We start from the raw sequence: 27,841 nt of genomic DNA on the forward strand, positions 1-27,841 counted from the left end.
CTTGCCATGCAGTAGCTTGAGCCTGTCTGAGTGGCACCAGATCCTAATTTCTCCTGGGACACTTTAACTTGTTATTCCAGGGCTAGAGAGACAGCAGTTAAATAGCCCAGGGCTTTTCCATCTCCAAGGAACAAATGACAACACCTGAAACTGAAATGTCCAGCCTCCAGATCATCAAACCTTAATCCCTCCATATCAAACGGTCAAGTCCTTGCTGCTAAAAATACCCCAAACTGGCCAACGCTGGCTCTTCAAGCATCCAGAAATAGTGGTTGGTTTTCTGAAAGCCACACACTTCCATGTGTGCACAATGTGCTGCTTGCCTTTGAAAACAAAAACGCTTCCACAGGACATACACACTGTTCCACTAGAGCAGTCGATCCAACCCTGAGGCACAAAAACCTCCAACAGGGAGAAGCCACGTCTGGCACACGCCGATCACAAACAGCCAACAAAACACGGGGCACTTTGGGGCTCCTGAGCACTGACATCAAACTATTCCTGTCGGGAAGCACCAAGATAATGAAACACGAGCCAGGAAAGACACGTGGCAGGAACACAGACACCACGGCACGGGCAGAGCGTGCAGCCCCTCGCCAAGGCTGTCCTTAAATCATCTCTTCACTCTCCTGCTGGACAAAGCAAAACCGACTTGTCAAAGGTGCTGAAGCTACTTCAGGCTTCCTAAGAGAGCCTGGGGCAGAAAAGGGACTCCTGACACTCCCTGGAGAATATTTTAAAGAAAAAAACATGGTTTGAACTGTAAAGTGGCTGGGATGGGGAATACAGGAAAAGTGGACTAAGGTGGGGGGTTCCATTCAACCTGTTGTTTCACTGCTCTGCAAATCTCCCTAAAATTCCTAAAGACGGCAAAACCTTTCCCTTTGGAGCTTCCAACCTCAGAGCCCGTCAGAAGAGCCCACAGAGCTGGACCAGGGCCTCCGGCCCAAAATACCCCCAGGGTCAGATGAGTAGGACAAATCCACATAATTTCATTATTCATATCACTGAATTTGTTGAGATAGGACAAAAAATTTTGAAGGTTCCCAGCCTCTTTGGCTGCCAAGTTCCTGTCAGGGATATCAATTCACAGATCAGCTATCAGAATTTAACATTCCTGGCAATTCTGGGGGCCAAGATTTGATTTGATTATGAAAATTTAGGGTCATTTCCAAACTTTATCCATTCTGGTTCTAATTACTTCAATAACTGAGACAAGTTTTGAGGTGAAAACTCAAGTCTCTTTCAACACATGGTTTAATGAAAAAAAATTCACAAAATCAAAGGTCAAACAGGTCAAAATTAGTACAAATAACTTTTCCCTTCTAACATTAACCCTTACAAAGGGTACTGGACATAACTCGATGGACATGGGAAGTGCTCCCATCCATTAGATGGACAGAGGACTTTGCTTTAGAACGGAAAGAGTGGGGGTTTAGACTGGACTGAAAGATAAGTCTCGAAATTCCCAAAATTTCAGACCAGTAAGGCATAAGGCTTATTTTCACACCAGTTTCTCCTCCCTAGTTCTCTGTTTCCCAAGCATTGTCCGTTTGTCCCCCAGATAAGCAAAGGCCCTACACGGCTCTGCACCAAACGCCAGCGAAGACGTGCCCAAGGACTCGGGAGTGTTTTCCCTCGGAGGAACTCGGCCGTCACATCCCATTCCATTTGGAACTTGGGCTATTTTTGCCCTGTGCATCATCCAGTGCTTGTCCTCGCTGGCTCTCGCCTGCCAGGACGATGACTAACTTTCTCCCTCCCCTTGTTCCCTCCACCCCTGAGAACGTTCACATCCATTTGGTGTTTCTCACAACAAAATATTTTTCAGAGAACCAAAACACCGTAAAAGAGGATCAGCCAGCCCCCCACGCCCGGCCCGGCGCCCTCCTGGCTCCTGGCAGAGCTGGTGCCCTTCACCCCGGGCTGGGGAGGCTCCCCCCGACCCCAGCAGGGCTCTGCAGGGTGCCCAGGTGAGGAACCCTCCTGCACTGCACAGGCCTTTCCTTCATCAATTCGATCCTGTTCGTTGTCTATGGTTTAATTTACTTCCCATTTCAAAAGAAATGCAAGAGAATTCAAGGACAGTTTGGGTTGGAGGGGACTTTAAAACTCATCCATTCTGACCCCCTGCCATGGGCAGGGACACCTCCCACTGTCCCAGGCTGCTCCAAGCCCCAATGTCCAACCTGGCCTTGGGCACTGCCAGGGATCCAGGGGCAGCCCCAGCTGCTCTGGGCACCCTGTGCCAGGGCCTGCCCACCCTCCCAGGGAACAATTCCTTCCTATCCATCTAACCCTGCCCTCTGGCAGTGGGAGCCATTCCCTGTGTCCTGTCATTCCATGCCCACCTTTCCACCTGTTCCAACCACACAGCCTCCCTTTCCCTCCCCACCCCGACAGGAAAAGGAGACTCTGGAGATGCTTTAACCAAACTACCTGGATCCTATTTGAAGATCTGAAAGCTAAGGAGAGACAGAAACAACAGGATGCTATCGAGTGAATTTGAATTAGTCACATTCATTTCAAATACTATCTGCTTTTGTTCTCCAGCAGCCAGGGCTAATCACTGTGCTAAGGAAATGCATCCCCTCCCAGGTGTTGAGCTGGTGTCCTTTGTGCTGCAAGTCCCTGACACTGGTGAGCCCCCCACTTGTAGGAAGGAAGAAAACTGAAGGGAACCAGGATCAGCAGAGAGGACGAAGGTGCCTGAAAAACAGCTCATGAGGAAGAAAGAAAAAAAAAAAGGCAAAAAAGAGATGCTTTTGAGATCCATTAAAGGCAAATCATTTAACATTTACTTTTCCTTCTGGTGCTGTTCTAAGTTTCCACATTACTGCACCATTAATTAGGCAAAACTACAGGAAATGACGGGTATTTTGACAGAGCATCGACTGCTGGACTCAGCCCAGCAGAGCTGTCATAACATCCTGATATACAGCATGAGGGGCTGTGGGCTGGTGGGGCTTTTAAAGAAAAAACTAAACCACAACAGAACACTAAACTCCAGTAATTCTGTCAGAGGCAACAGGTTAAGGCCACAAAGAAAAGTGGGGTTTAAGTGCAAAAAAAAATTTCCTTTGAAATTGCATATTTTCCAGTCTGTAACTTTTTAATGGATATAATCTGGGTATTTTCAAAGCAGAGACAGGAGGAAATTAGTCAGGAAAATATTTAAGTGTTAGAATATGGTAATTACAGACAATTATGTGACTCTGTAATACCCAGTGATACTTCAAAGAGGGAAGGGTCGGGTAGATTTTGTTCTACTGCTGTACCCTGTGGAGGAGTAAACACATGAGGGACGGAAAACCAGGGGAATCAGAGCTGATCTTGCAGGGAGAGACAGATTCCCCCTCATCCATGTGGGGCTGGGGTGAGGTGCAAGCCCCCCATAAGCTCCATCAGGGCCCCACAACCACCATCAGCCCCCTGGACCATTCACACCAAACCTTAATCTGGGACAAACTCACACCAGTTCCTCAAGGAATGGCACTTCCCTAAAGGAACTTTAACTTGGAGGAATATTTTCGCTTGCAATTTATTTTAGCAGTTATAAATCATGAACGAAATGTTACATTCCAGCCTTTTCCGTTGTGATGTGTGTTACAGATCCACCAAAAACCAAACCCAGTTAAAAACGACGGCATGGGGCTGGAGACAGGAGCCCCACAAACCAAATCAGTGTCACAGGGCCCAGAGGAGCTCTGCTTAAAATATGCAGTTAATTAATCCTCACCCATCCAGCGAAGAGCTACAACCCAGAATGATTTTATAGCATAAAAACCCCAACCCAATTGTTTCCCACCAGCACAGCCCCTGCCACCACAGCACACAGACATCATCTCAGTGATGTCTTTACATTTTAAACCTTAACCTCAGAAAAAACAGAAATTACTCCACAGGAATACCTTTAACTACTGCAGCAGCTACACTGGGATTAAATATGTGCCTTTTGGTTCCAAGTTTCATAAACTTCAGGCCAGAAATGCAAGAGGAAAAAGACATTGGTGGTCCCTCGGTGATCAAACCACTGTCAGCCCCAGGGATTTATCCACTGGCACTGCAGGACTTCAGCTTTTCTTAAAGAAACAGCCCCAACATCTTCCCCAGCAAATCAAAACTAATTGGACACAAAAAACGTTTGAAGGCTGACAACAGATTATTTACCTGAAGAGACCTCAGAGATCGTTTGGACATAGTTTGCTTTTGGGGAAAGCTCAATTCTACAGAAGGAGGAAAAACAAGAATGTAACAGTAATTTATTTGATCTTTTATGCTGATACATTAATTCAGCATGGCTGTTACTCATCAGCATCCCTGTCTATCTCAGGTGGGAGATACAGACCTTATTCCTGCCAAAATAAAGATGGATTTGCTGTCTGCTTTTGATCACTTCAGTATACGTTAAAAAAACCGGTTGATATTTAAGTGTTTGCTTTGCTGTTCATTAATTACAGCATGAAGCCATGCAGTGAAAAGTTATGTGGCTTTTGAGGAAGGAATTAGAGGGTTTTCTGACCAAAATGTAGCTGGGTACCAGCTGGGGGTTTCAGGGATGGATGCAGCATTTCTTCAGGCTGCTGTCAATAATTTGTAGCTCGGTCCATGGACTGGAGAAGCGAGAACAATCCCAATACCCGGATTTTTCAGGCTCAGACTGGCCTGCCACAGCAATACAGACACCAAAAGACCTGTAAAGCTCTGCTGCGTGGTCAGCATGACTTTTAAGGTCAGGACTTTTCCACAATGCTGCTTTGTTTGCCAGGGAACACCATTTCCTCCCTGTGAAATTTCATTTCTTAGTCCCAGGTGAAGTGATGGCTGCTGAGAGCCCTGAGCCTGCAGGTGCTGCCTGCTGGCATCAGTTCTTCCCTGGCATTGGAAAAACAGATATCCACCTATCTTGGGCCCAGAAATCCACAGGAAAGACAATTCCCAGCTGTGTCAGACCAGCAGAGAGGGGCTGTGTCCTGCCAGGGTACCACCTGGGGCACTGGCCACACCTGGGGACACAGGACAGAGCATGGGGCCTTTCCATTGGCATTATTAAGCTGCAGATGGCCAAAGTCGCTGTGCCTGCCCTGGCACACCTGCCAGGGGCCCCAGACAGGGATGCCGCACAGAAGGGACCTCTGCGGGGTCACATCCAGGGGTCCCAGGCACTCGGAGGGAATGTGGATAGCAGCACTTCCCCTGCCCTGAAAATACGTTTGCATTTGTTCACTTAGTTGCTAAAAATGCTCGAGTCACATGGGAATGCCTGGGAATGCAGCCCAGGAATTTCGTTTGTAAGCAGAATTGTGTTTCTGGAGACTATTGACCTGAACCGTAAATAAATATTCAGGAAAAAAAATATGGGCATATTCACAATTTATGGTCCTTGAGATGATCGAGTCGATCAGAAACGGGTGAAATATTTCCCTCCCTCATCTACTATCAAGTGGCTGAGTCCTGCAGGTTGGAAAACAACCCACAGCCCTTCCAAGAAGATTGAGCAGCAGGTCCAGTCTCAGACCTGGAGCCCACGATGGGAAAATCCATATCTCAGACTGAGAGCCTTGGCCTGATAGCGAGCGTTGCTGCTCTGCCAGCTGGGCAGCAGGAAGGATCCCAGCAGCCTCAGAACCCTGCTCATCCATCACAACCAGGCTGGACCTGCTCTCTCCCTGAGTTCTACCTGTGCAAAGCACAGTTCTGCAGAGCAGCCAGTCCAAAATCCCAGCCCTGGTCAGGTCCCAGCTTCAGAATTCGCATTTATCTCAGTGGAATTTTTTATGCCAGGGAAAGGCAAATTGCTCTGATATACTGAGTTCAGCTTTTGAGATGATGACACAGCCAGCACACAGCAAACATTAATCAGGAAACCTCTTCAAAGCAGCAAAACTCCAAAAAGCAAGAGCAAAAGATGGGACATTCAGGTGGAATTAAAGTTGCCAGATAAGCCAGATATATTGCAAAAAATTAACAACTATAACGCCCTAACCCTCAAAAAACCCTTATATAATCTATATGCCCAAGGCCAGGCTGGACGGGGCTGGGAGCACCCTGGGACAGTGGGAGGTGTCCCTGCCCATGGCAGGGGTGGAACAAGATGGGCTTTAAGGTTCCTCCCAACCCAAACCATTCCAGGATTCTATGATTTGCCATTTTCCGAGTCCAAATTTGCTGCACAGACCTTTGTTCAGGTTTGCTTCAGGTTCTTTTATACCACTCACAAGGAATTGGTGCAGAATTCCCACCACAGGCCGTGGCTGCAGCACTAGTTCAAGACTAAAGAGCATGCCTTCCACCTAAAATCTTCCCACCTTCCCCAAGCTGGTGCTCCCAAATTTCCATCGCTTGTGTTAAAACCCAAAATAACCCTGAAGGCTGCTCAGCCAGGTAAGGCCACAGAGCAGAACTGCAAGGGGAGGAAGGAAACAAAGCAGTTGGTGTTAATTATGCAAAACAAGATGTGACTCCAAGGATGTGAGTAATGTCTGGATACAACAACAGGTGCCTGATAAGAGAGGAGGAAGCCCAGACCTTTCATGTGTGCCGCAGAAGCGGCGGCTTCGAGAGCTCCATCGGGAACAGAGATAACGATTCTTAGCCACCCCCGGGGCAGCTGGCAGAGTTTATGAGGTGATTTCATAACAGGAGTGGACGTGCTGCCCGTGCCAGGGGCCTGGCTGCCAGGGAGAGGCCCCTGCTGCGTGCCAGGGCACTTCAAGGCAGCAAGATAAAGCTCGGGAACACTTCCATGGAGCAGCCCCACATGGATGAGCCCAGCAGTGCCCTCCGCCCACACGAGCTACAGCGAGGTGACATCCAGCCATGACCACCCCTTTCTGGGTTACAGCACTGGGCTTCTCTCTTACTTCCCACAGAGGCTGCGATCCAGAGGGAAGCTCCTGAGAGGTGGTGCTTCCCACAGGCTCCATCAGTTCCCATCCTCCCAGATTCTGCCAATCTCACACACTCAGCCCTGTGAGAGTTGCACCCAGTACCTCCACAGCTCAGCAGGCACTGCTGGTTTCTGTCTGGCACCTCTTTTGTGGCACCTGACTTCTGTTTGGCATCTCAGCACGCTCCCATTTCAGGCTGTGCCCGAGAGCCCACGATCCCACTGTTTTCCCAACACTTTTGTGAATCCACAGCAACCCCCTCTCACTCATCTCCATGACAGAGCAGCACAGTAACTGCTGGTTGCAATGCACAAGGGGAGGAGAATTCCTATAGCAACATCCAAACAGTTTCTCTGACTTATGTATGACAAGTATTTGGCACAATCCCCCAGCATTTATCAGTAGGAATGATCCTTCCTACTCTGCCTATGGCTGGAGGCATCACAAGCCTCAAACACATCGGGAATATGGGATGCTGCCCCAGATGGGTTTTGCAGCAATGCATTTCCACGCAAGGAGCATATTGTGTCAGTGGATTAAAAGAGAAACATTCAGTTTTCCAGGTTTTATCAATTATTTCTAAGAGGTGATAAAACCTGAAATTCTCTTTTTTCATTTTTAATAGGAAAATTTAATCTACAGCTTCCATCCTTATAACATGCACAGGAATGGTCAAGTAAATAATGAGAAGGAAAAGGCTCTTCTCCTTCTATCACCCCAGATAGCAAAACCACCCATGTGGGCATCCTTTGGTTCCGAGAGGCCAGGCCAAGGTTACAAACCACCTCCTCCACAACAACCTGCACCCTCATATATGCCAGCAAATCAGAAAATTCCACAGGCAGGATCAGCCGGGACAGGGAATCAGCTCCTTCCTCGCGCCGCAGCGCTGCTTCCACGCCGAGCTACCGTGAGGCTCCGACACCAGCCAGAAAGGATTTGGAGGAACACGAAAACCTCAGCAGATAAAGTCTACACATCTGCTCCTGATCCAGCTTAAAGATAGCAGAATGCCGAGCAGCCCAAGATGTAAGACAGAACATGGCTCCACATTCCGAGCGCCTCTGAAGCCCGAGTTACGCGTTCCCCAGGGGGTTGCACTTTCACTTTCCTAAATTGCCTGCATATTTGCTTTTTTCTGATGGCAGATTAGGAACCATGCATTTTCTTAAACCGCCAGCTTTGGGCCAAGACACACACGCCCTGCCTGGAGCTCTGCCAGCCCACACAGCAGAGGCAGAGCTGGAGAACCACGTTCCAGTGCGAGCCGCTCCGAGGGGAGCCCGGCAGCTGGTGACTGCCGGGCACTCACACAGACCCAGCTCTCCCGGGCCAGGCAGGCTGTTCCCAGGATGTACAAGAACTAAATTAAAGAACTTTAAAGGCAATGCAAGTGTGGCAGCGCCACAATTCATCCCAGGGAAGAAATCACTATCAAAAATCTGCAGCCGTTTCAGGGTTTAAACGGGCATGAAATGAGCGAGCAATTAATTTCCTGCACGAGGAAGGAGTGCAGAGTTCAGTATCAGCAGCACTGCCAACATGTATAAACTTGTTACATGTCCTGGGATAAGTGGTACTTCCCTTAAAGCCTCAGCTTCCAGAATCCCACGGTGATAGCACAGTGCTCCTCCCTGGCACTGCAGCAGCCCCAGAGCCCTCACAAGGAGCCTCCTCCCCACAGGCACGACCTGCTTTTTACAGCGGCATGAGGAGATTTGGGAAGCAGACAGAGCACCAGCAGAGGTGGGGAGACACCATCCCTCATCCCTCCCCTGCTCATCCCAGCGCAGCAGCACAGGCATCATCGGCTCCTCCTGTTTGCAGAGGGACTCCACAGGAGCCAGGAAGCCCCAGAGTGCCGAGCATCCACCACCCTCACGCTGGGCTTTTGCCTCAGTGTCCCCCAGCTCAGCTTCTGGATCCTGACCCAGAGCCGGAGCAGAGCCCGCTGGTACAGACGGGAACGGCAGCTTGGAGGAATCCACACACAGTCCCAAATCCACACACAATTCCAAACGCAAAGCCTTGCATGCCTGAGCACAGCAGCCAGGCTAAGATCTAGCAAGAAACACCTTTGTCCATAGGGGAGAATTAGTCAAATAATGTTTACAATACATCTTAAGGAAGAGGAGAATTAGCTCCAAGATTTACAGTCTTGTAATTCTCTGCCTGAAAAGGTTTCATCAATCCACAGCCATACCAGCAATATTCCCAGTTTTCTCTCCCTAGAACTACACAGCCAGACCCCATTTCCGCCTCGCCCCTTCACACATGGATAATAATTTTTGTTTCCTCTTTTCAGTTTTATTGCTGGGGGGTTTCAGGAGGGCAGGGGCTGGCAGGGCTGAGCCTGGGGCTGCTGTGGGATTACAGCCTCGGCCAGCACAGAGCAGCTCTGCCGTCACCTGCCGGGGGCTCCTGGGGAGATGCTCAGCGCACTGCAACAAAGGACTTCCCCCGGGTATTGTGCCCGTGGCCCTGGAACACAGAACTCGGCATTCAGAGATAAAAGCCTTGAATTCAGAAGCGCTTGACTCTCCCACTGCTGCAACGTTACAGAAACTGGCAGCACTCAAATCAAGGTGCAGAATTTATCCCCTGCCAATGGTGTAAAATGATGGGATCAGAGATTTTTGTGCTCAGGAATTTGAGTCTCTCAGCTTCAGGCTGGTTTCCAGCACTAAATACAGCACGATGATTTTTTTTTTTTTTTTTCATTTTTTCTTCTATACAAGCTTTTTTAAAATCTCATTTTCTTCCATTATCTCTTTATTTGCCAATTTCCAAAATCACAGACATCAAATTTCTCTGCCTGCCTGTCCTTCCAGCAGCATTTCACTGCAAAGAACACAACCACTAACAAAGCAACACTTTCACCAACCACCTTCTCTTTATTTTCAAAAACACCCATCTGATAGGTCTGAAGACCAGTAATATTTTATGCAACCCCCTGGAAAAGCTGTTTTTTAGGGCGTCCCCATCTTCTGTCCCTTCCTTGTTAAATTGCATTTGCCCGTGACCCATAACACGGCTCCCACTCGGAAACGTCTCTGTCCTCAGAGACAAACACAAGTAAGTAAATGATCGGCCTCAGAGCACAGCTCTTGGGGGGAGAAATCTTCTCTGGAGAAAGAAATCTCCCTTGTTTTGTATCTGCGGCAACATACGTTGTTTGTATTAGCACTAAATAAATAAATAACGGGGGATTTTTCAGTGTTGTGCAAGCTTTGAAATATACACGCCATAAATACGGCAGGAAATGAGCAGGGCCTTGGTTTGTACTCTGCAGATGACTCTTCACAGATATTAAAATACATCATTAATGCATTTTCAGGAAAGCAACCTGTCCGGGAGGCTCCTGGGGGACCGCACGCCCCGAGGCTCCACCTGCAGCCGCTTCCGCGCCAGCTGGGAGCGGATTCTGCCTTTGCCGAACGGAACTGAAGCACGGAAGGACATTTCAGAGCTCTCGGCACACGCTTCGGGCAGGGCTTTCAGGGAAGCCCGACACGGAGCTGGAGAACTGCAGCGCTTTGCTAAGGATGGTTGGAAAGTCCGGGTCCGAGGAGCTGCGGAGCGCGGGGAGAGGTTCCCCAGGACGCCCCAAAAGCTGAACAGGGGCAGAACTGCAGAGCTGAGAGCAGCACATCAATGGCCTCACGTCCATGGAACGGGAGCAGCTGCTGGCGCTCGGTGGGTGCGGGTAACCTGCGCAGCTCTGTCCCACCTCCTCTCCTCCTCAGGAGATAAGAGCCATAGAATAAACCCACAGGTTGCACATACAACACGCAGTGGGGTTTGTGCTCGCATTTCCACCCAGATACTGCCACGAGCCGCCAGGCACAGGGGACGGACACGGGTGTGTGACGATGCTGCAGTGAAAGGAACGAGCCACAGCTCTCAGCACCGGGAAACGAAGCCGGGCGCTAAAGGAGAACCATCCTTTCATTCATGCTCACACACCCCAAAACCGGGGATCGCCGGAACCTCCAGCCGAACGTGCCCCTGTCCCCCGCCCCCCACTCCCGGCGAGAAGCGCTCCCCGCGCTGCTGCCCCTCGCCCCGCTCCCGGCGGGATGCGGCCGCCCGGGGGGGGCGGCTGGGGATGCCCGAGGGGCCGGGGGCACCCTCCCGGCTGCTCCCCGGGATCGGGCCCGCAAAGGAGGGGCTCGGCGGTGCCCCCCCGGCGGTCGGGAGCGCGGTGCCCCCCACCCCCGCCGTTACCTCCAGCCCCGGGCGGGGGGCGCGGTGCATGCGCAGCTGCCGCTGCCCTTCATTCATAAAAAAAAAAAAAAAAGAAAGGGAGGGGGGAAAAAAAACCCCGGGAACCGCATCCGCGCTCCCCTCCAGCCCCCATTCATAAAAGGCAGCGGAGCATGCGCGGTACCGCCGCGGTGCCCACCCATTCATAGAGTCGGGCGGCCGCGCATGCGCAGGAGCGGCCGCTGCCCTCCCATTCATAAAATAGCCATTTTCCCAGGCAGGCGGGTGCAGCGCCGCGGCCGCCGCTGACAGCGCCGCGCTCGCAGGTCCCTGCCCGCAGCTCCAGCCGCTCCTGCCAGGATTCTCCCAGGTCCGGCCCCCTCGTCCGCCTCGCATTTGGGATTAACTCGCCTATGGAGAGATGGTCTTAGCTGAATTATTTAAAGTAAGTACGAGATCGGCGCTTGCGAGCAATTGTTAAATGTTTTAAGTAGAAAAAGCCAAGCCTGGTCCCCGAGGGAAAATCCTGCGCTCGTTCTAGATGTGTTCGGCTGCTCCTTACAGATCACTGATCATGAGCATATTTCTGGCTATGACTTTTCTAACAGTGATTAGCTATAATTATATACAGGGGAGAGCTGCCTGGTGCTTCCCAGCCTGAAGGAGACTTGGCATTCTGGAGAAATATCCTGTTTCTTGCAGAATTTCCATTTGTGTCCCTGCGTCTCTGATTTATACCTCTTTTCTGCGTTCTCCCATCAACATCTGCATTTGCTGTACATATATGGCAGGCAGGTTTCAGCACACTTGGGTCGGGTTTGTTTGCAGGCTTTTACAGCAGAATAAGGCGCTTTTTTCTGCTGATGGGATGTCTTCTCCTCCATCCCTTCTTCCATCCCCAAAAAGGAGCATAAATACATGGTCACCTGGGCTGACAAGTCAGAATTGGGTATTTCTTGCTTGGGAATGGATTATCCTCGTTTCCTCTCTTTTCCAAAGCCCTGTCTTGTGAGTGTCAAGTAGTTTTTAGCTGTCTCCATAATAGGACACTTCAGAAATCAGCCACTCGTGTGTCAGACCCTTCCTGCATGACCCTTGCTCTTCAGCATTTTATTTCATACAAGTCTTTTTTTCATTTTTTTGGCCTCAGTGCCTTATTCCATCAGTGTTCTCTTCTCTGTCTTGCTGTACACTTGTTTTAAATCCGGATGGATGATGTATTTTAAAGGCTAGATGAGTAATAAAAATGTGTACCTGGAATAACTTCATCTGATATATGAAATATTTTATATATGGAGGAAAAACCTGTGCTGGCTGCTCCTCTCTACCAACTGCGTAGCAAAGATAAGCCAGGATTTTATTTTCTGGTACCAGTCCTGGCGTCACAGGAGAAAGACAAGCCTGGAGACGACATGTTCTGAAAATTCATTATCAGGAGGGGAATGGAAAAAGCAGAAAGGGGCACATAAAAGACACAAAGGTCTTAGAGGAAAGCAGGACTGGGAATGCAGAGCTTGGAAATGGCAGTGCAAAGGAATATCACGGGGGGAAAAGGCTTCCCTCTTTTACCTCCAGTTACCAAGGGTCTGATTTCTTCATTTAAACCTTTTCTAGCCCCAAGTTTTTCTTTTAAAAATGAAGGGGAGAAAGAAAGAGAAAAGGAAAAGCACCCCTGCATTATCCAGAGTGGAAAAGGCACGTTCTAGATTCTTTAAAACTTCTCCAGCTGATGCCTTTTCTCCATACCATGCCAAGGGGACAGCATGGCAAGGAATTGCTGTTTAATTGGCTAAAGAGAAGCGCAGCTTTCCCAATATTAAAGCTTCCCCTCTCTGCCTTTATTTTGGGTTAAAGAATAAAGCTCCAATTTGTGCACGGAATCACAATGATCCTGATGACTGGCTTCCCCCTTGTCCATATAAAAATGAATGATAGCAGGAGGAGGGGTTGCTCTCAGTTATTGGAACCCCACTGGGGATGTCTCGTTGATAAATGTGCCCTTTTCCATGGGCTACTGTGTTTTCCCTTGCTGGAAGGGACTCTATATTGGGATTATAAAATTAAAAGGACCATTTCTGAATACTGCAGTCCTTTTGAAATTCTCCATGAGGTATGTGCAGGGGAGAAATTATTTGTTCTCCTGAAACAGCAAAACAAAAGCTGTTTTCTTGGAATCATGACTAATTCCCAAACCATACTGGGAAGTGCAACATCTCAAAAAGCAATTCCTACCCCCCCCCCCCCCCCCCCCAAAAAAAAAAAAGAAATTCTGCTATCAGACTTTGGTGAAATAAAATTCACATCCCTTACAACACTACAGCAATAATTAATAACCAGTTCTGACAGTTTTCATAAAATTAAATGTGAAAGAAAGGAATTCATTCATCATATTGCTATACAACTTTCCAGCTTCAGCCCAGTAGTAAAAACTGTGTTTTTATAGGCAAACAGTTGCACAAGTGTTGTTTTTTATCCTTTTTAAATGCAATACAATATATTTCCTCAAGAAAAATCTAAACCCCTTCTAAATAGGTTATCATTTAGTACCATTAGCTTAATAGATCGTATCTGAGCTTAGTTTTCTTCCCTTAAAATAAATGTTTTTGTCCAGTAAAAGGCTTTGACTGAGAAATTCGAGTCCCCAGAGATCTGAATGCTAGTGGGCCAAAATGTGCTTTATTCACTCGCACCATAGGAACAGACTTTAGCTGGACAGAGACAGCTTCTTGGAAGTCTACAGGTCTCATTTCCCAGCTCCTGAATTTCCACACTCTGGCAAGAATTTAGTGTCTCGTTTTAAAAATGGCAGGTTTCCCTAATAAGCTTTCTAATTTTTTTCCTCCCTTATTACTTGTAGAGAAGATTCTAGCTGCCCTTAGCTAGGTAAGGCTGCTAAGGAGGGGAACAAAAAGAATGAACAATGAATGAATCAATATTTTGTCAATATTAATACACACTTCAGGGAAAAAAGGCATTTTTTTTCCTTTTTTTGAAGCATTTACAGCTCAACTCAAAATCCAAACAGCCTAACTCAGTCTTAATGAACTCCAACCTTATGAATTATTCTTAATCCCACATTAAAAACATGTGCTTGCTGCAAGGTCTCCTTTAACCACCTCTGAGTGTAGTCTTCTTCATTAAAAGCTTTAATTGAACCCTTTGGCTTGCAGCAAGAGTGTCCCTTGTCACCGCTGGCAGGCCTGGACAAGAGGATGTCCTTAATCCCAGACAAAGGCAGGGGCAGAATTTGTTCCCTTATCTCCAGCTCCTCCTCTACTGGGCTCCAGGGAGCAAATCCTTTATTGATCACTTGGGTGGGAGTGACCCCTGTCCTGTCCCCTGAGCGTCCCTGCCCTGTCCCCTGAGCGTCCCTGTCCTGTCCTCTGAGCATCCCTGCCCTGTCCCCTCAGCCCCCTGCCCTGTCCTCTGAGCATCCCTGCCCTGTCCCCTGAGCGTCCCTGCCCTGTCCCCTGAGCATCCCTGCCCTGTCCCCTCAGCCCCCTGCCCTGTCCTCTGAGCATCCCTGCCCTGTCCCCTCAGCCCCCTGCCCTGTCCCCTGAGCATCCCTGCCCTGTCCCCTCAGCCCCCTGCCCTGTCCCCTGAGCGTCCCTGCCCTGTCCCCTCAGCCCCCTGCCCTGTCCTCTGAGCATCCCTGCCCTGTCCCCTCAGCCCCCTGCCCTGTCCCCTGAGCATCCCTGCCCTGTCCCCTCAGCCCCCTGCCCTGTCCCCTCAGCCCCCTGCCCTGTCCTCTGAGCATCCCTGCCCTGTCCCTCAGCCCCCTGCCCTGTCCCCTGAGCATCCCTGCCCTGTCCCCTCAGCTCCCTGCCCTGTCCCCTCAGCCCCCTGTCCTGTCCCCTGAGCATCCCTGCCCTGTCCTCTGAGCATCCCTGCCCTGTCCCCTGAGCCCCCTGCCCTGTTCCCTGAGCCCCCTGCCCTGTCCCCTCAGCCCCCTGCCCTGCCCAAGGCTCAGGTGCAGCTCTGCCCAACGCTTTTAGAGGAGCTCTTTAACCAAGCCACCAGAGGAGACAGACTGGCCGTGACAGATCGGATTTTGCACTGGTTACCATCGATTCTGAGCTGTGTTGCCTTGCACAGGCCTTGAAATGTATCTGCCCACCCTGGCATGATACTGCTTCGAAGTGTATTGCTTTCCATTATGATCATTTCTTGTATTAAGACTAAATATTCTAGTGCTTTTCTCGTTTTCTGCCTCCTGCACTGTATTTTCAGAAATTCGTGTGTCCTATACAGCAAAGAAAATAAACCAATTTCTGCAGTGCATTTACTGCAACTATTGCTGCCTCTGTGTCAGTGTTAATGAGTGACTGTCACAACTCTTACAGAGACTAATTCAGCTTTTGCATTGATAATGAACTCATAGAATGGTTTGGGATGGAAGGGACCTTAAAGCCCATCCAGTGCCACCCCTGCCATGGGCAGGGACACCTTCCACTGTCCCAGGCTGCTCCAAGCCCCAATGTCCAACCTGGCCTTGGGCACTGCCAGGGATCCAGGGGCAGCCACAGCTGCTCTGGGCACCCTGTGCCAGGGCCTGCCCACCCTCCCGGGGAACAATTCCTTCCTAAAATTTAATCCAGGTCCAATCTCAGTAATAAAGAGAAGGTGTGGTCCCTCTGTAGGTGCCAAGATTCAGAGCTGTCTGGTCTGACCCAAAGCAGATCCCCAGAGGAGCAGCTCAGGTCTTACCCCATCCCAGTGCAGGGCTCAGCCTTTCATCAATCCATGACAATTTCTCCATCCTTTCTTCACAAAAGCTTGTGATGCTTCAGTAGTTGGAAAATTCTTGGAAACCTGTGATTGAAAATTCATGTTGAAACACCAAATTCACTTTATTCTGTTTATGGTTGGACTTGATGATCTTAAAGATCTTTTCCAACCTTAACAATTCTGTGCTAAGAAGGTACCTTTTGTGCACCAGTGCTCTCCATGCCCTCAGCACCACTATAATTTATATATAACCTATAACCACTTTAATTTATGAGATATATTATATATATAATGGTCCTAGAGCTGGCCAGCAGCCCCTGGCAAAGGGCAGCACAGTACCACTGGCAGGTCCAGCAGCTCCCTGATGTTACAGGGCACAGTCCAGGATGCAGAAAGGAGCCACCAGTGATGTCACAGGACATGGAGAGGACAATCCAGTGCCACCAACCCCAGGAGAAATCTTGGTTTGCTGAGGCAAACAGCTTTTCCTGCCGCTGGTGCTGTCAGACACAACAGAAGGGACAGGCTGCTCATGAGGTGTAATTAAGGTGTAATTAATTAGAAAGAGACGAAGTGGCCCCTGATCTGGTGCACGCAGCTGACAAAGCACAGAAGGGTTTGGTGGCTGCGTCACCTCCCTGCCCGCCCCAGGGGTCTCTCTCAGCAAACACACCCCAAGGGCACATCTGGGGCTTTTTGGTGTTCTGTGACATTGGAGGTTCCCTTTAGACATTTCCATGGCAGCATCTTGTGTCCACAAAGGGTTGGGCAAAACTGTGGGACCTTGTGCCTGGTGCAGGCTGCAGAGGAGGAGCTCGTGGAAGCTTTTCCCATTTTCCTGCTGACTGCACTGGGGATGTGTCAGTCCCAGGTTGCCCAGGATTGCTTCCACATGGGACCCACCTCTGGACTTAAGTTCCTTATTCACATTATTCTTTTATTACCACAAACATCTTGGATGTTGTTAAACACGTGAGAAAGAACTTATTAAGGTTATTAACCAATGGGTGACTCTGACAGTTATGGACATTATGTATTTCTGCACTCGCTGCGTGTTTAAGTCAAGATCCATTTTGTTTTTCAGTAACTGGAAGATTTTTGTCCAACTGAACTCTGAAAATAAAGATACTGGAACCTTATTATTTCAAAACTTGCTCTGAAGACATTAATGAGAATGAGCTTTCCTGAGGGTTTATGTGACTTTCGCATGGAATTGCCTACAAGAATGTAGCTTTCTCTAAAATCATGTAGGCAAGTCCAAAATCCTTTTAAAACATAAAGTGCCTTTTGTTTTAATTTCATCTGATTTCAAAATCCTACAAAACTTCTGGGTCAGCAATAATGCCAAAACTCTACAATAACAGTTGGTTTCCTACAACTCTAGGACTTGCAATTACCCAGAACAACAGTAATTTTAAATTGGCCATATCTTGATGAAGAGAAGGAACAAACACTGCAACACGTGTATGAACTTGACTTTTGAGTCCAATTTTACTCCCTTGGAAGGAAGTATATTTTGCCTTGAAAATTGTATGTGGTGAGTGACTGTACAGTCATGGGGGAAGAGAAATTTTTCTCTACATGGGAGTTTGCTGACACGTCTGCCTTGAAAAGAACTTCATTGTTTGCCTCTAAAGAATGAAAAATTCCCTACGTAAGAACATGGTTGTGAATTTTTCTTCCTGTTGTCTACTTTAAGAAAATTATCTGTACAGTTGCAACCAGTGCATTTGTGCCTGTGTTAATGCTGTAATATATCTGTAATTACCTATGATCAAAAATTAATTAATTTTGTGTGCTGTATGGTTTTTTTTCCTCAACTGAAATGCCATTTACAGTCAGGATCAGTGCAGTGGACAACAAAGGTTACATCCCTCAGCTCTCGTCGTCTTTCAAGGTCTAAAGTTTTGCCAGGTTACCCCAAACATTCATTTTGATTTGGGATCTGGTTGGGATAAGCTTTATAAATGCAGTTTATAGGATACCAGTGTTGGTGCTCAAGGCAATGTTATCCTTGCCAGCAAACAGCCCACGTGTGTGGTGGGTTTTGGGGGGGGAGGTGAAGGAAAAGCTGCCCTGCCTCTGGGTACACATCAACCAGCAAAGGTCAGGTTGTCGTGTCTTGGAGGATGACCCAGGGAAGTCGCAAGGACCCATCAGGTATCCAGGCAGGCGCATCTCAGCCTGTGACACTCCACAGGAGCACTCTGCCTTCTTGATGTCCTTCTGCTCCAGCACAAATCCTTAACCTGAGGACTCGACTGGATTCCTCTGTGCCAGCACAGGTGGGGCACTCTGTGCCCACAGAGCTGCCCAGGGCCCTTCCCTGAAACCTCCCCTGTCCTGGGATACAGACATGGAGCACAAGCAGCTGAGGGAAAGGTGCTCACAGCACAATGACAAAAACTGGAGCAACTCCACCATGAAATACTGCCATGGTTGTGGTCCATGGGGAGAGGAGCCTCCTGGCAGGATGAACAGCACCCAGCTCACTCTGAGTTCAGCACTCGAGGTGTTTGACCTGGATCTGTCACCAGCGCTCTCGCTGCACTGCTGGAACTTCTGGTGACAAGGCCAGCAGCAGCAGTGTGGTCATGGTCCTTGGAAAATTCCATAAGTATCAGAAATATTTGTCTGTTAAGAGTGGCAAGAAAGGGAAGAGCAGTCAACTGTGGAAACCCTCTGCTCAGGAGAGAGAGGGCAGGGCAGAAGGTGAAGGACCATATGTCCAAGCACCAAAACCTGTCAGGCTGCACATCTTTGGTGGTTTAAAGGTGATCTTCAGCCAGAGAGATATTGTGTCCAGAACAGGGGTCTGGGAACTGGGAGAGCTGGGTCTTACTTGGCTGTTTTCCCTCCAGAGGTTTTATCCAAGTAGATCCTGTGCCCAGATATCTGCAGGGTCTGAGTTCACCTTGTCAGGCTTCCCTTCCCCTTGTCTTGCAGAAATAGTTTGTCTATTAAAAAGACAATTTAAAACTGTATTACAGGGAAAAAAGAGGATGAAAAACTTCCATCATTAACTCTCCTGAAGTGTGGTGTTTAGCCCAGGGTCCATCTCCTTTCTGTGGTAATTAACTGAAATCTTGATTAGCATTATCTCAGATAAGCCATCTTTAACACCTGCCTGCATGAGGCCCCGTCTGTGCACGGGAGGTTGGGTGTTTTAGGGGCAGCCTGGCTCTAATCCTTCCCCAAACTGATCTGCTGACACCACTTCCGTGCCATGGCATCACTGGCCCTGCACCGTGGCAGACTGGGCCACTGCAGAGTTAATGTAAAGCCCAAGTGCCGCCTCCAGGGGCTCTCACACGGTGCCACCAGCGATGCAGAACCCCCTGGATGTGCCACCCTGGGGCAGAGGTGCCGTCCTGGGGACAGGCAGCACCAGGGCACTGCCCGGGCTGAGCAGCTCTGTTCCACAACCGTGCTGGCACCTTAAAATAAATGGTGCTCCATGGATCCAGTGGAAATCCGGTAAATGAAGCAGATTCCTGAGAGGTGGTAACAAGTGGGAGTGAGCAGAGCCCTGGAGAGGCCACGAGGGCAGTGCTGGCAGGGCCGAGGAGGAGCAGCCAGGCTGCTCTGCCACCTGCAGTGCTGCCACCATTTCCTCCAGCTACCTTCCATCTAAGATCAGCTCTGCTGCACTTACTCTTGGCAACCAAAACAGCTGCATCTCTCTCGTTAAAAAAAAACAACCCCAAAAAAACCCAGTGGAATCAAAGTCTCCTTGCAAGTGTAACACACAGCCGATACAGAACTGATGATTTTGCTAAACTCTGACTTGAAGCAAATACTTTTTATATCATGACACTGGATTCTGATGCACAAAAGAAAATCAAGTTCTTTTCCCTCTGCATGCCCCACAGTTGTCAGAATCATTGCTTCTCTTTGTTTTTTACGTACAGTAACTAGGAATAGATGCTTTATAAACTCTCTTGTTCCTCCAGTCAGGATGTCAACGAGCTATGAATAATGAAATAAAAAAAAATTCCAAATGAATGGCTAAGGCCCAGCAGAGGATTTTAGCTGGGGAAGAGAAGCAGCATAAGGGCTACATGACAATAATCATCATTACTGCTAATAAAGCATTTCTTCCTGCTGGTGGGGTGCAGGGGACAAAGGGGGCCCGGCAGGCCAGACGCGGTGCCGGACCCGGCATGTGCCATCCTGCCCACGCCCGCCCTCCCTCCTCCTGATCCCGGGGGAGCTGGCACATTTCCAACCCCAAATGCCAAATGATCCATCAAAGCAACGATTTACAAATATAAGAGTGGACTCTGGTGGCATTTTTCAGGGGGTAAAAATGGGCTTCTCCTTCCAAAAGTGCGGAATCCGTTCATGTTCTGATTTTTGAGGTGCTGTGTTAATTTTAGGGGAGGTGTGCTCTTGCAGAAGTGCACACACATTTATACACACACTTCTCGTGCATTATTTGGTTGTAGTTGGCTGCAGTTTTTTCCTGACTTTTTCCCACTGCTGTGATATTAAAGTCATAGAATCACAGAATCATTTAGGTTGGAAAAGACCTTTAGGATCATCGAGTCCAGCTGTTAAACTAGCGCTGCCAAGTCCAAATCTTTCACGCCGTTGGAGAAGGTTAATTTGTTTGTTGAACACAAACAACTGGCAATGCCTTAAGCTGTTCACTACTTCCTTTTTCTTGATACCAGCAGCTTTTCCCCTCCTGGACCGAAGCTTTACTCACCCCTTCTTTCAACTGATCTCCAGCATTATATTATTTATGAATAAAGGTCACCCCGTGAGGAAATGGCACATCTACTAGAAAACAATGTGCACTTTCTAAATTTGAACTGAGTCGTTTCCGTTCTTTGATTTAAGTTTAGTTACTTCCTGTGGTTTCTTGTCCTACGCCACTGCTGAATCTTTGGATTGACTCCAGGATAAATTGCACTCTTTCAATGAAATTAGAAACTGCGGCAATGACGGCTCAGCCAGAGCGGCTGGTAAACAGCACTTCAGCTAAATATTAGTGCACTTAGTGGGCTGCACGAGTGTCTCATTACCTGTGTGAGGTGATGGATCCAGCCTGAGCCACGTGGGTGCTCTCCTGGGAGCTGCACCCTTGGCTCCCACCCTGGTGTGGCACCAGACAAGGTGCTGAGCGAGCACTTCCAGCTCCCACGGGAGGATAAAGGAGCCTTTGGAACCTGCGGCTCCCCATGGAGAGGGGATGTTTCCACACCAAAATCAAGGCATCCTCCCACAGGCAGATCCTTGGTTAGCAAGGACAGGTGCTCAGCCCCACGCTCAGAAGCACCTTTGTACCAGGCCAGTGCTTCCACGAGCCACAATCCTGCATCAGGTTTTGTAGGGATTGAGATCAATTGAGAAAAGCCTCCAAAGTTTAGATGGGTCATTTCAGGCAGTTTGCTGACAAAACCACATGTGAATATGCACCACAGCCGCAAGATGTACCTTCCCTCAGTAAAACCATGAGTGGCTCTTCAGGAGCCTGCAGTGACCGCAGCCCCCCCAGGACTGGAGGAGCTGTAGATGGCCAAGGTCAGGGAGAGGGACACGGTAGGCACTTTGTACCTGAGTGTTCTGCCACCCTTGGACAGAAGTTTACCTTATAAGACCTTCAGCATAATAGCCAGCCTCAGTAAGGAGCCCTGTTGGGCTGGGCTTGCAGGATACCTCAATAATGATGCCCTCTCTCTCTCTCCCCCACCCCTGTTCTTTCTCCTTCCCTTCCCCCAGGACACTTAAGCACAGATTTTGCCCCAGTAGTCAGACTGCTTTCTCAATGGAGCCCCGGATTCCCCACAACATCACCGTTGTCCCCAACTCTGTGATGGTGCAGCCCTTGCTGGACAGTCGGATCCCCTACGGGCGGCTGCAGCACCCGCTCACCATCCTGCCCATCGACCAGATGAAGACCACCCACATCGAGAACGACTACACCGACAACCCCAGCGCCTCCCAGCCACCAGCCCAGAAGCGTCCCCGAGCCCCCCACGAACTGGGCTTGAGCAGCCAGCAGCACCCGCAGCGCTGTGAGCAGGATGTCACCCACCCCTGGATCTCCTTCAGCGGGCGCCCCAGCTCCATCAGCAGCAGCAGCAGCACATCCTCAGACCAAAGGCTCCTGGACCACATGGCCCCGGTGCCCGTGGCAGAGCAATCCTCCCCCCGCGCCGTTCGCATCCAGCCCAAGGTGATCAACTGCAAGCCCCTGGACCTGAAGGGCACCGTGTCTCAGGAGCTGGACAAGCACTTCCTGCTGTGCGAGGCCTGTGGGAAATGCAAGTGCAAGGAGTGTGCCCTGCCCCGGACTCTGCCGTCATGCTGGGTGTGCAACCAGGAGTGTCTCTGCTCGGCGCAGAACCTGGTCAACTACTCCACCTGCATGTGCCTGGTCAAGGGCGTCTTCTACCACTGCACCAACGAGGACGACGAGGGCACGTGTGCCGACCACCCCTGCTCCTGCTCCCACTCCAACTGCTGTGCCCGCTGGTCCTTCATGAGCGCCCTGTCTCTGGTGCTGCCCTGCCTGCTCTGCTACCTGCCAGCCACCGGCTGCGTCAAGCTGTCCCAGAGATGCTACGACCAAGTGAGCCGGCCCGGATGCAGATGCAAAAACACAAACAGTGTCATTTGCAAGGCATTGCCCGAGAGCAAAGGGGCAGAAAAGCCCTTCTAATAGTTTGGGAGGACGGAGTGGGAGGATGCTCTGCGGAGCAGGGTGGTGTTGGCTCTTTTTAATAACCTGTGTTCTGAAGAGAGCGTTAGCCTCTTGCCTTCGGAGAAAGCAGAAGCAACTATTTCCACAAACTGAAGCACTTTGGGTTATTCAGGGATTTTGGAACTGGTCACAGTTTAAATAAATGGGGCCAAAGGAGGAACGTTAATAATGCAGAGTGAAGGCTACAAACCCACGTACATCATGAAGTACAGCTGCTGAAACACTCCCGCCTTGGACGGACAGCTGCTCACCAGGCCTGCACACCACAGGAACCATTAACTGCTCGCTTGGCAGGCACCGCCTCACAACCAATCCCCATTCCCAGCTGCAAAAAGCTGCTCTCAATTCGGATTTGGGGCAGGCTTCTTGTTTCCTCTCTCCTTCCAAACCCCAGCTCGCTCCCAGCAGCCTGTTGAAGGTGATGGGGGAACTCCCTCCGCCCTCCTTCCCTCCTGCACACCACTCCAAGGGCTGGTTGCACACAAAGTACCTGTTTCTCAAAAGCTTTCTGTGTCCCTCAAAGATTTTTGAACCAGAAGTGAAGCTACATTTCATTCGTTGAAGGGTCTTTTGCCTTTTGGGTGTATCCCACCCCGGCCCCACTGGTTTGGACTCTCTTTCTAAAGCAAGATGGTAGCAGGGCTGCCCCTCCCTGGAGGAATTGCAGCAGGATGCGTTCAGGCCGTTGTATCAACACCGGGTCCTCCTACCTGTAAGCTGATCCACAGCATCAGGTTTCACTCAATGGAATATGAGTTTTCCATCACCAGGACAGCCCTGTTCCAGGAGGATGGTGGCCGATCCCATTCCCCCCAGGCCCGCGCTTGCTCCCCCGAGGCCGGAGCAAAGGGGGTTTAACTCACGCCACAAAGCGAAGACAGGCGGGGTCTGTTTCCCTAAACCTCTTGAGCTCTGCTAAGAAGTCACACAAACCTAAGTGTACGATGCACATAGGTGTATTTTTCTAGGGATCTCAACCCAGCACCTCCTCTCCTGGAACAAGCTCTTCTTTGCTCATTGAATATTAAGATTTGGTTTTGTCTTGGGGGTGAATGGCATTTGCTCGAAGTACAGCCCATTCCCCCACCCCTATTGCTGCTGTTTGACTTTTGCCTCTTCTGTACAAAAGTGTCTTCTCAAATGTAAAGAATGCTTTTAATGTTTATTTTAGTGTTAACACACACTAGGGAAAGCCAGGGGAAAGAAGAGAGTGCAGTTAACAAATGTGCCCGTGGTTTTCAGCACACAAATATTGGCTCTGTCCGTGCACTCATCCTAGGGCTGGTTCTACCTTCCCCAAGGATGCTGTAACCCCTCTCGACAACTACAAGGTGCTAAACAAGAATCTTGGTCCAAACGTGCAACACTCTAATGAGTAGGTAGGTACTTGTTGCATGCAGGAAACTGACCTAGTCTCTCTTGGTGTTTTTAATTAGAGGAGATTTCCTCAGTAAATGCACAGCAGTGACAGTGAAATGTCATCTCTAATTAGATAAGCAATAGGCAGAGCTCGTGTAGCAGTTCCAGGAATCCCGTTGGCCTGGCTGCGACGCAGCCATGGGTAGGGGTTGGCAGGAGCATCCTGATGGGAACTCTGGTGGCTTTGGGTTTCAGAATTCAGCTCAGCTGGATGACTCGGGGTTTAGCTCAATTGAATTGTAGATATTTATTGAATGGGGGAGTTAAAAAATTAAAACAAAAAAACCAACAAACTTTTATATTTATAACATTTGCTAGCTTGTACATGCTGAATCATAGAAAAAAGGGTAAAATGTTTGTTACCAGATACCAATTCCTGTAGGGTAGCCTCATATTAACTGTATGTGGGCACCAGGAAGCAGGTGGGGATCCAGAGCTATATTTATTACCTTGCACAAATTGGAGGGGAAAAGATAAAAGGAAAACCAACCCCAAACTAGCTGAACTGTTGGTTGAATGTATAAGATATTGTATTTAATAAGAAACCATTTTCCTAAGATACAAGCAAGCTAGAAAAGGCAGCAGGAGAGGTATTTACCTGCTGCCCTCCTCTGTTGGGACCACACGTGTCCAAATGGCCTCCACCCACGGCTGCTTTGCCTTTTTGACCCTCTGTTCCTGGGGAACCTGTGCTGAAATCTGCACTGGCAGAGCCCAAAGCTTGGCTGCATGGTCCTCGTGAGCAAAGACCCCGCTGGAGTGGTCGCCACTGTGCCAATCTACACTCATGTACATACTCCCAGCAATCCCAGACGGATTTCCTCTCATTGTACATAGCTGTAAACTATTTCTCCATTGGTTTGTTTTAATATCTAAGCCCTGTAAGCCGATGATGCCGTGCTGGAGCCTGTCAAGCATTGTGGATGTGTTAGAGCAGTGGTCAGTGTAGCAGAGTGATCCTCCCTCCCCCCCCGGCTCTCGGCACGGTCACTGGACTCTGCTCCAGCAGCTCCCGGCCCTGGCCTGGCAGGAAGGTGCTGAGCCCTGTCTGGAGCTGGGAAAGGGCCGGGCTTGGCCCGAGCCAGGGCTGTGCCAGAGGGAACAGCTCCTGTCAGTAACGTTGTTATTCCCACTCTTCCCCATCCCAACAACGCCATCCCCCCATTCCCTTTGAAGGTACTTGGGTCTCCTGCCACCCCGGAGATGTACTACGGGCACGGTGCTGTGTCACCACGTCCCAACCCACAGCTCTGCCATCCTCCCGCGGGTCAGGTGCCCCTGCTAACGAAGGGACAGCTGCTAACGAGCACAAACCCCGCCGGCTCTCCAGCCACGGCACTGCTGTGGGATGGCCCTGGAGGCAGCAGGGCAGGTACCCCCTGGGACAGGTGCCATGCTTGGAGGAGGAGGAGGATGGCAGGGCACCTGCACTGCTAATTGCTGCAGCTCTGCTAATTGCTGCAGCTCTGCTAATTGCTGCAGCAGGTTCACACCAGGGTTTGCCCTCTGCCCCACACAACAGCGCAGACATCGAGAAGGGGACCTGAAGGTGCTGGCAATGCCACACCACATTCCCAGCAGGAGCAGAGCAGCCCCAAGAGACAAACACACCGTCACCACAGCCCTGTGCCAGTGCCCGCCGGGTGCCAGGAGCAGATCCCAGATTTGGTGCTCCCTGGGCACTGGCTTTGCCACACCGATGAGCCCTCGCCCTTCCCAGCACTGGGTATTCCCTTCCCCTCCCATGCTCAGACACCCTGAGAAATATTTGTCCCTTCTCCTCTTACCACCCCCTCACATGTACACCCTGAAAAGTTACCACAGAAGGTTTTTCTTTGTATAGAATATTTATTTTGAAGCTCTATTTTAATAGTATTTATTTTAGAAAGTCTACTATTGTAAGAGTTCTTCTGTTTGTGAAGAAAAGCAAGTACTGATGAATGTACTGATCTAGAAATTATATATATATAAAAATATATATTGTTAAATATATAAATGGCTGTTGTGGTTCTTAAAAAAAAAAAAAAAAAAAGCAAGAATGTTTATAGTAATTATTCTAAAAATACAAGCAAGCAGAGAGGAGCCCAAAATTGGTTATTTGGTGCTCCCCAGCCCTGCCAAGGAGCTGGGGTTGCTCTGCCCCATGGCCTGGCACATCAGGGGCTCATCAATTAATTATCCCTCAAATCACCTGCAGTGGGAAGGGGCAGCTCCTCAGTGAGCAGGAATACCCTGCTCTGTGAACTTGTAGGACCAATCCTTCCCTGCACCTCTAGAACATGCCAGCCTGGAAGTCAGGCTGCTCCTTCCACGGGGCTCAGCCCTCAGTGTGACAATGGGATCGACATTAAAGAGAACCAACCCCACCGCACAGAGGGGCTGTGCTGACCCCATCCCACAGAGCCTCCCTCGGCATTTCAGACCCACTTCCAGCTCTCCTGCTTCTCCTGTCCACGAGCAGAGCTGTGCTGCCCGCACCAGAACAGCCCCACCGGAGCCATGTGTGGGTGCAGAGCATCCCCCAGCCCCAGCCAGACCACCCCAAGGTCCCCTTCCAACATCAGGGCAGCCAGAACTCTCCCAGCTCCTTGGAAAAGGGCAAAAAGCTGTCAAGGACCAACTCCCTGGGTCCTTGCTCACCCTGCCCAGCCCCTGAGCCACATCCTGGGGCTCCCACCCACCACCCTTCCTGCCCCCAGCTCCTTGTGTGTCACCAGCATCACACTGGACTGCTAAAAATACAGGATCCGGGTTATTTTTCACCATTCCTGTTATTTATTTGCACACGCTGTGGAGCTGTGACTCACTGGAAGCCGTGCCATGTTTTGTGTCATCACAGAGGTAACCCAAGTGTGTTACCTGGCCTGAAATAATATTATTGAAACAATAATGTTGAATTAGTCACTGGATCAGATAAAGAGACAATAACTACTCTGTGCAGATCACGACATCTGATGCCAAAAAATTTGCAATAAGGAAGATATACTGAATTTGTTGTGCTGGTGGCAGTTCTTCTTTTTTTTTTTTAACAAACAGGCTGAGCCAGGATGTATAAATTTAAATCAGAGTTTGGCAACACCAACTGATGTCTTGCACATAAAGCTTTAAAAATACCAACACGATGCTCATGCCTCTCTGCTGGAAGCGAACCAGAGCACTTGGCTTGATTTGAGTAGTAGATGTTAAAGCAATATTTTTGAAATTGATCAGAATTAATCAGCTTTTTTTTTTTTTAAGCCTTTTTTACACCATTTTCAATAATTGATCATCAAAGGAAACCAAGTCCAACTCCCCAAGCACAGGTTACAGAATGGCAAAGAGATGCACAGAGCTCAGAGTACAAGACTTCCCAGGCCCCAAGGCAAGCCCACCTCTTGGATATCAGACCTGAAAGGGAATTTCTAGTGAATCGAAACACCCCAAAAATACCCTAAATCACTGTATTAATTGTGAGAGAACGGGCTGAAACATACAGAAATTACAAACGTACAGATATGAGTGATGTGATCGAGCAGGTTGCATCCCTTGGTCCCTTTCAACCCAAATCATTCTGGGATTCTACAAAATGAGATTAAAACATTTTTTTAAATGCCATTTAAAAGTCCTTTTCTAAAATATATACTTAATAAACATGATGAGATTTTCCAAAAGGTGTAGGAAACACCCTGGACGAGATGTGAGGTTTGTCAGCACTGCCAGCAATGGGAGGAGGGGATGGGGAGAGCAAACAACAGGGCAGAAGCTGCACCCACCCTCGAAGGCAAACACTGTGATAATACAGCTTCACATGAGAAATAAATTTTAAACCAATTCAAATAAAATACCCCTACCTTCTCCTCCCCTGGCAGCCCGAGGTGGGTGTTCTGGCCGGGGAGCAGGACACATT

The 27,841-nt window shown here is 49.3% G+C and overlaps 1 protein-coding gene and 1 long non-coding RNA gene across 9 annotated transcripts in view; one reads left to right on the forward strand and one right to left on the reverse strand.

Moving 5' to 3' along the window:
- LOC125333652 overlaps positions 1–11,242 on the reverse strand; it is a 50,795-nt gene extending 39,553 nt beyond the window's left edge. For all 8 annotated transcript variants that reach the window (XR_007206944.1, XR_007206938.1, XR_007206943.1 and 5 more), the window contains exon 1: positions 11,118–11,242. This is a non-coding gene — a long non-coding RNA (uncharacterized LOC125333652). The remainder of the gene's footprint in view (positions 1–11,117) is intronic.
- A 127-nt stretch (positions 11,243–11,369) lies between these two features.
- On the forward strand, positions 11,370–24,216 carry SPRY4 (sprouty RTK signaling antagonist 4). Its single transcript, XM_048320151.1, has 2 exons — positions 11,370–11,541; positions 21,552–24,216. Exon 2 carries the CDS (start codon positions 21,598–21,600, stop codon positions 22,492–22,494), a length of 897 nt encoding a protein of 298 aa, XP_048176108.1. The 5' UTR covers positions 11,370–11,541; positions 21,552–21,597; the 3' UTR covers positions 22,495–24,216.
- Positions 24,217–27,841: the final 3,625 nt, after the last annotated feature.

Source organism: Corvus hawaiiensis, chromosome 15 (genome assembly GCF_020740725.1).
Source record: "Corvus hawaiiensis isolate bCorHaw1 chromosome 15, bCorHaw1.pri.cur, whole genome shotgun sequence".
Taxonomy (NCBI): Eukaryota; Metazoa; Chordata; class Aves; order Passeriformes; family Corvidae; genus Corvus; species Corvus hawaiiensis.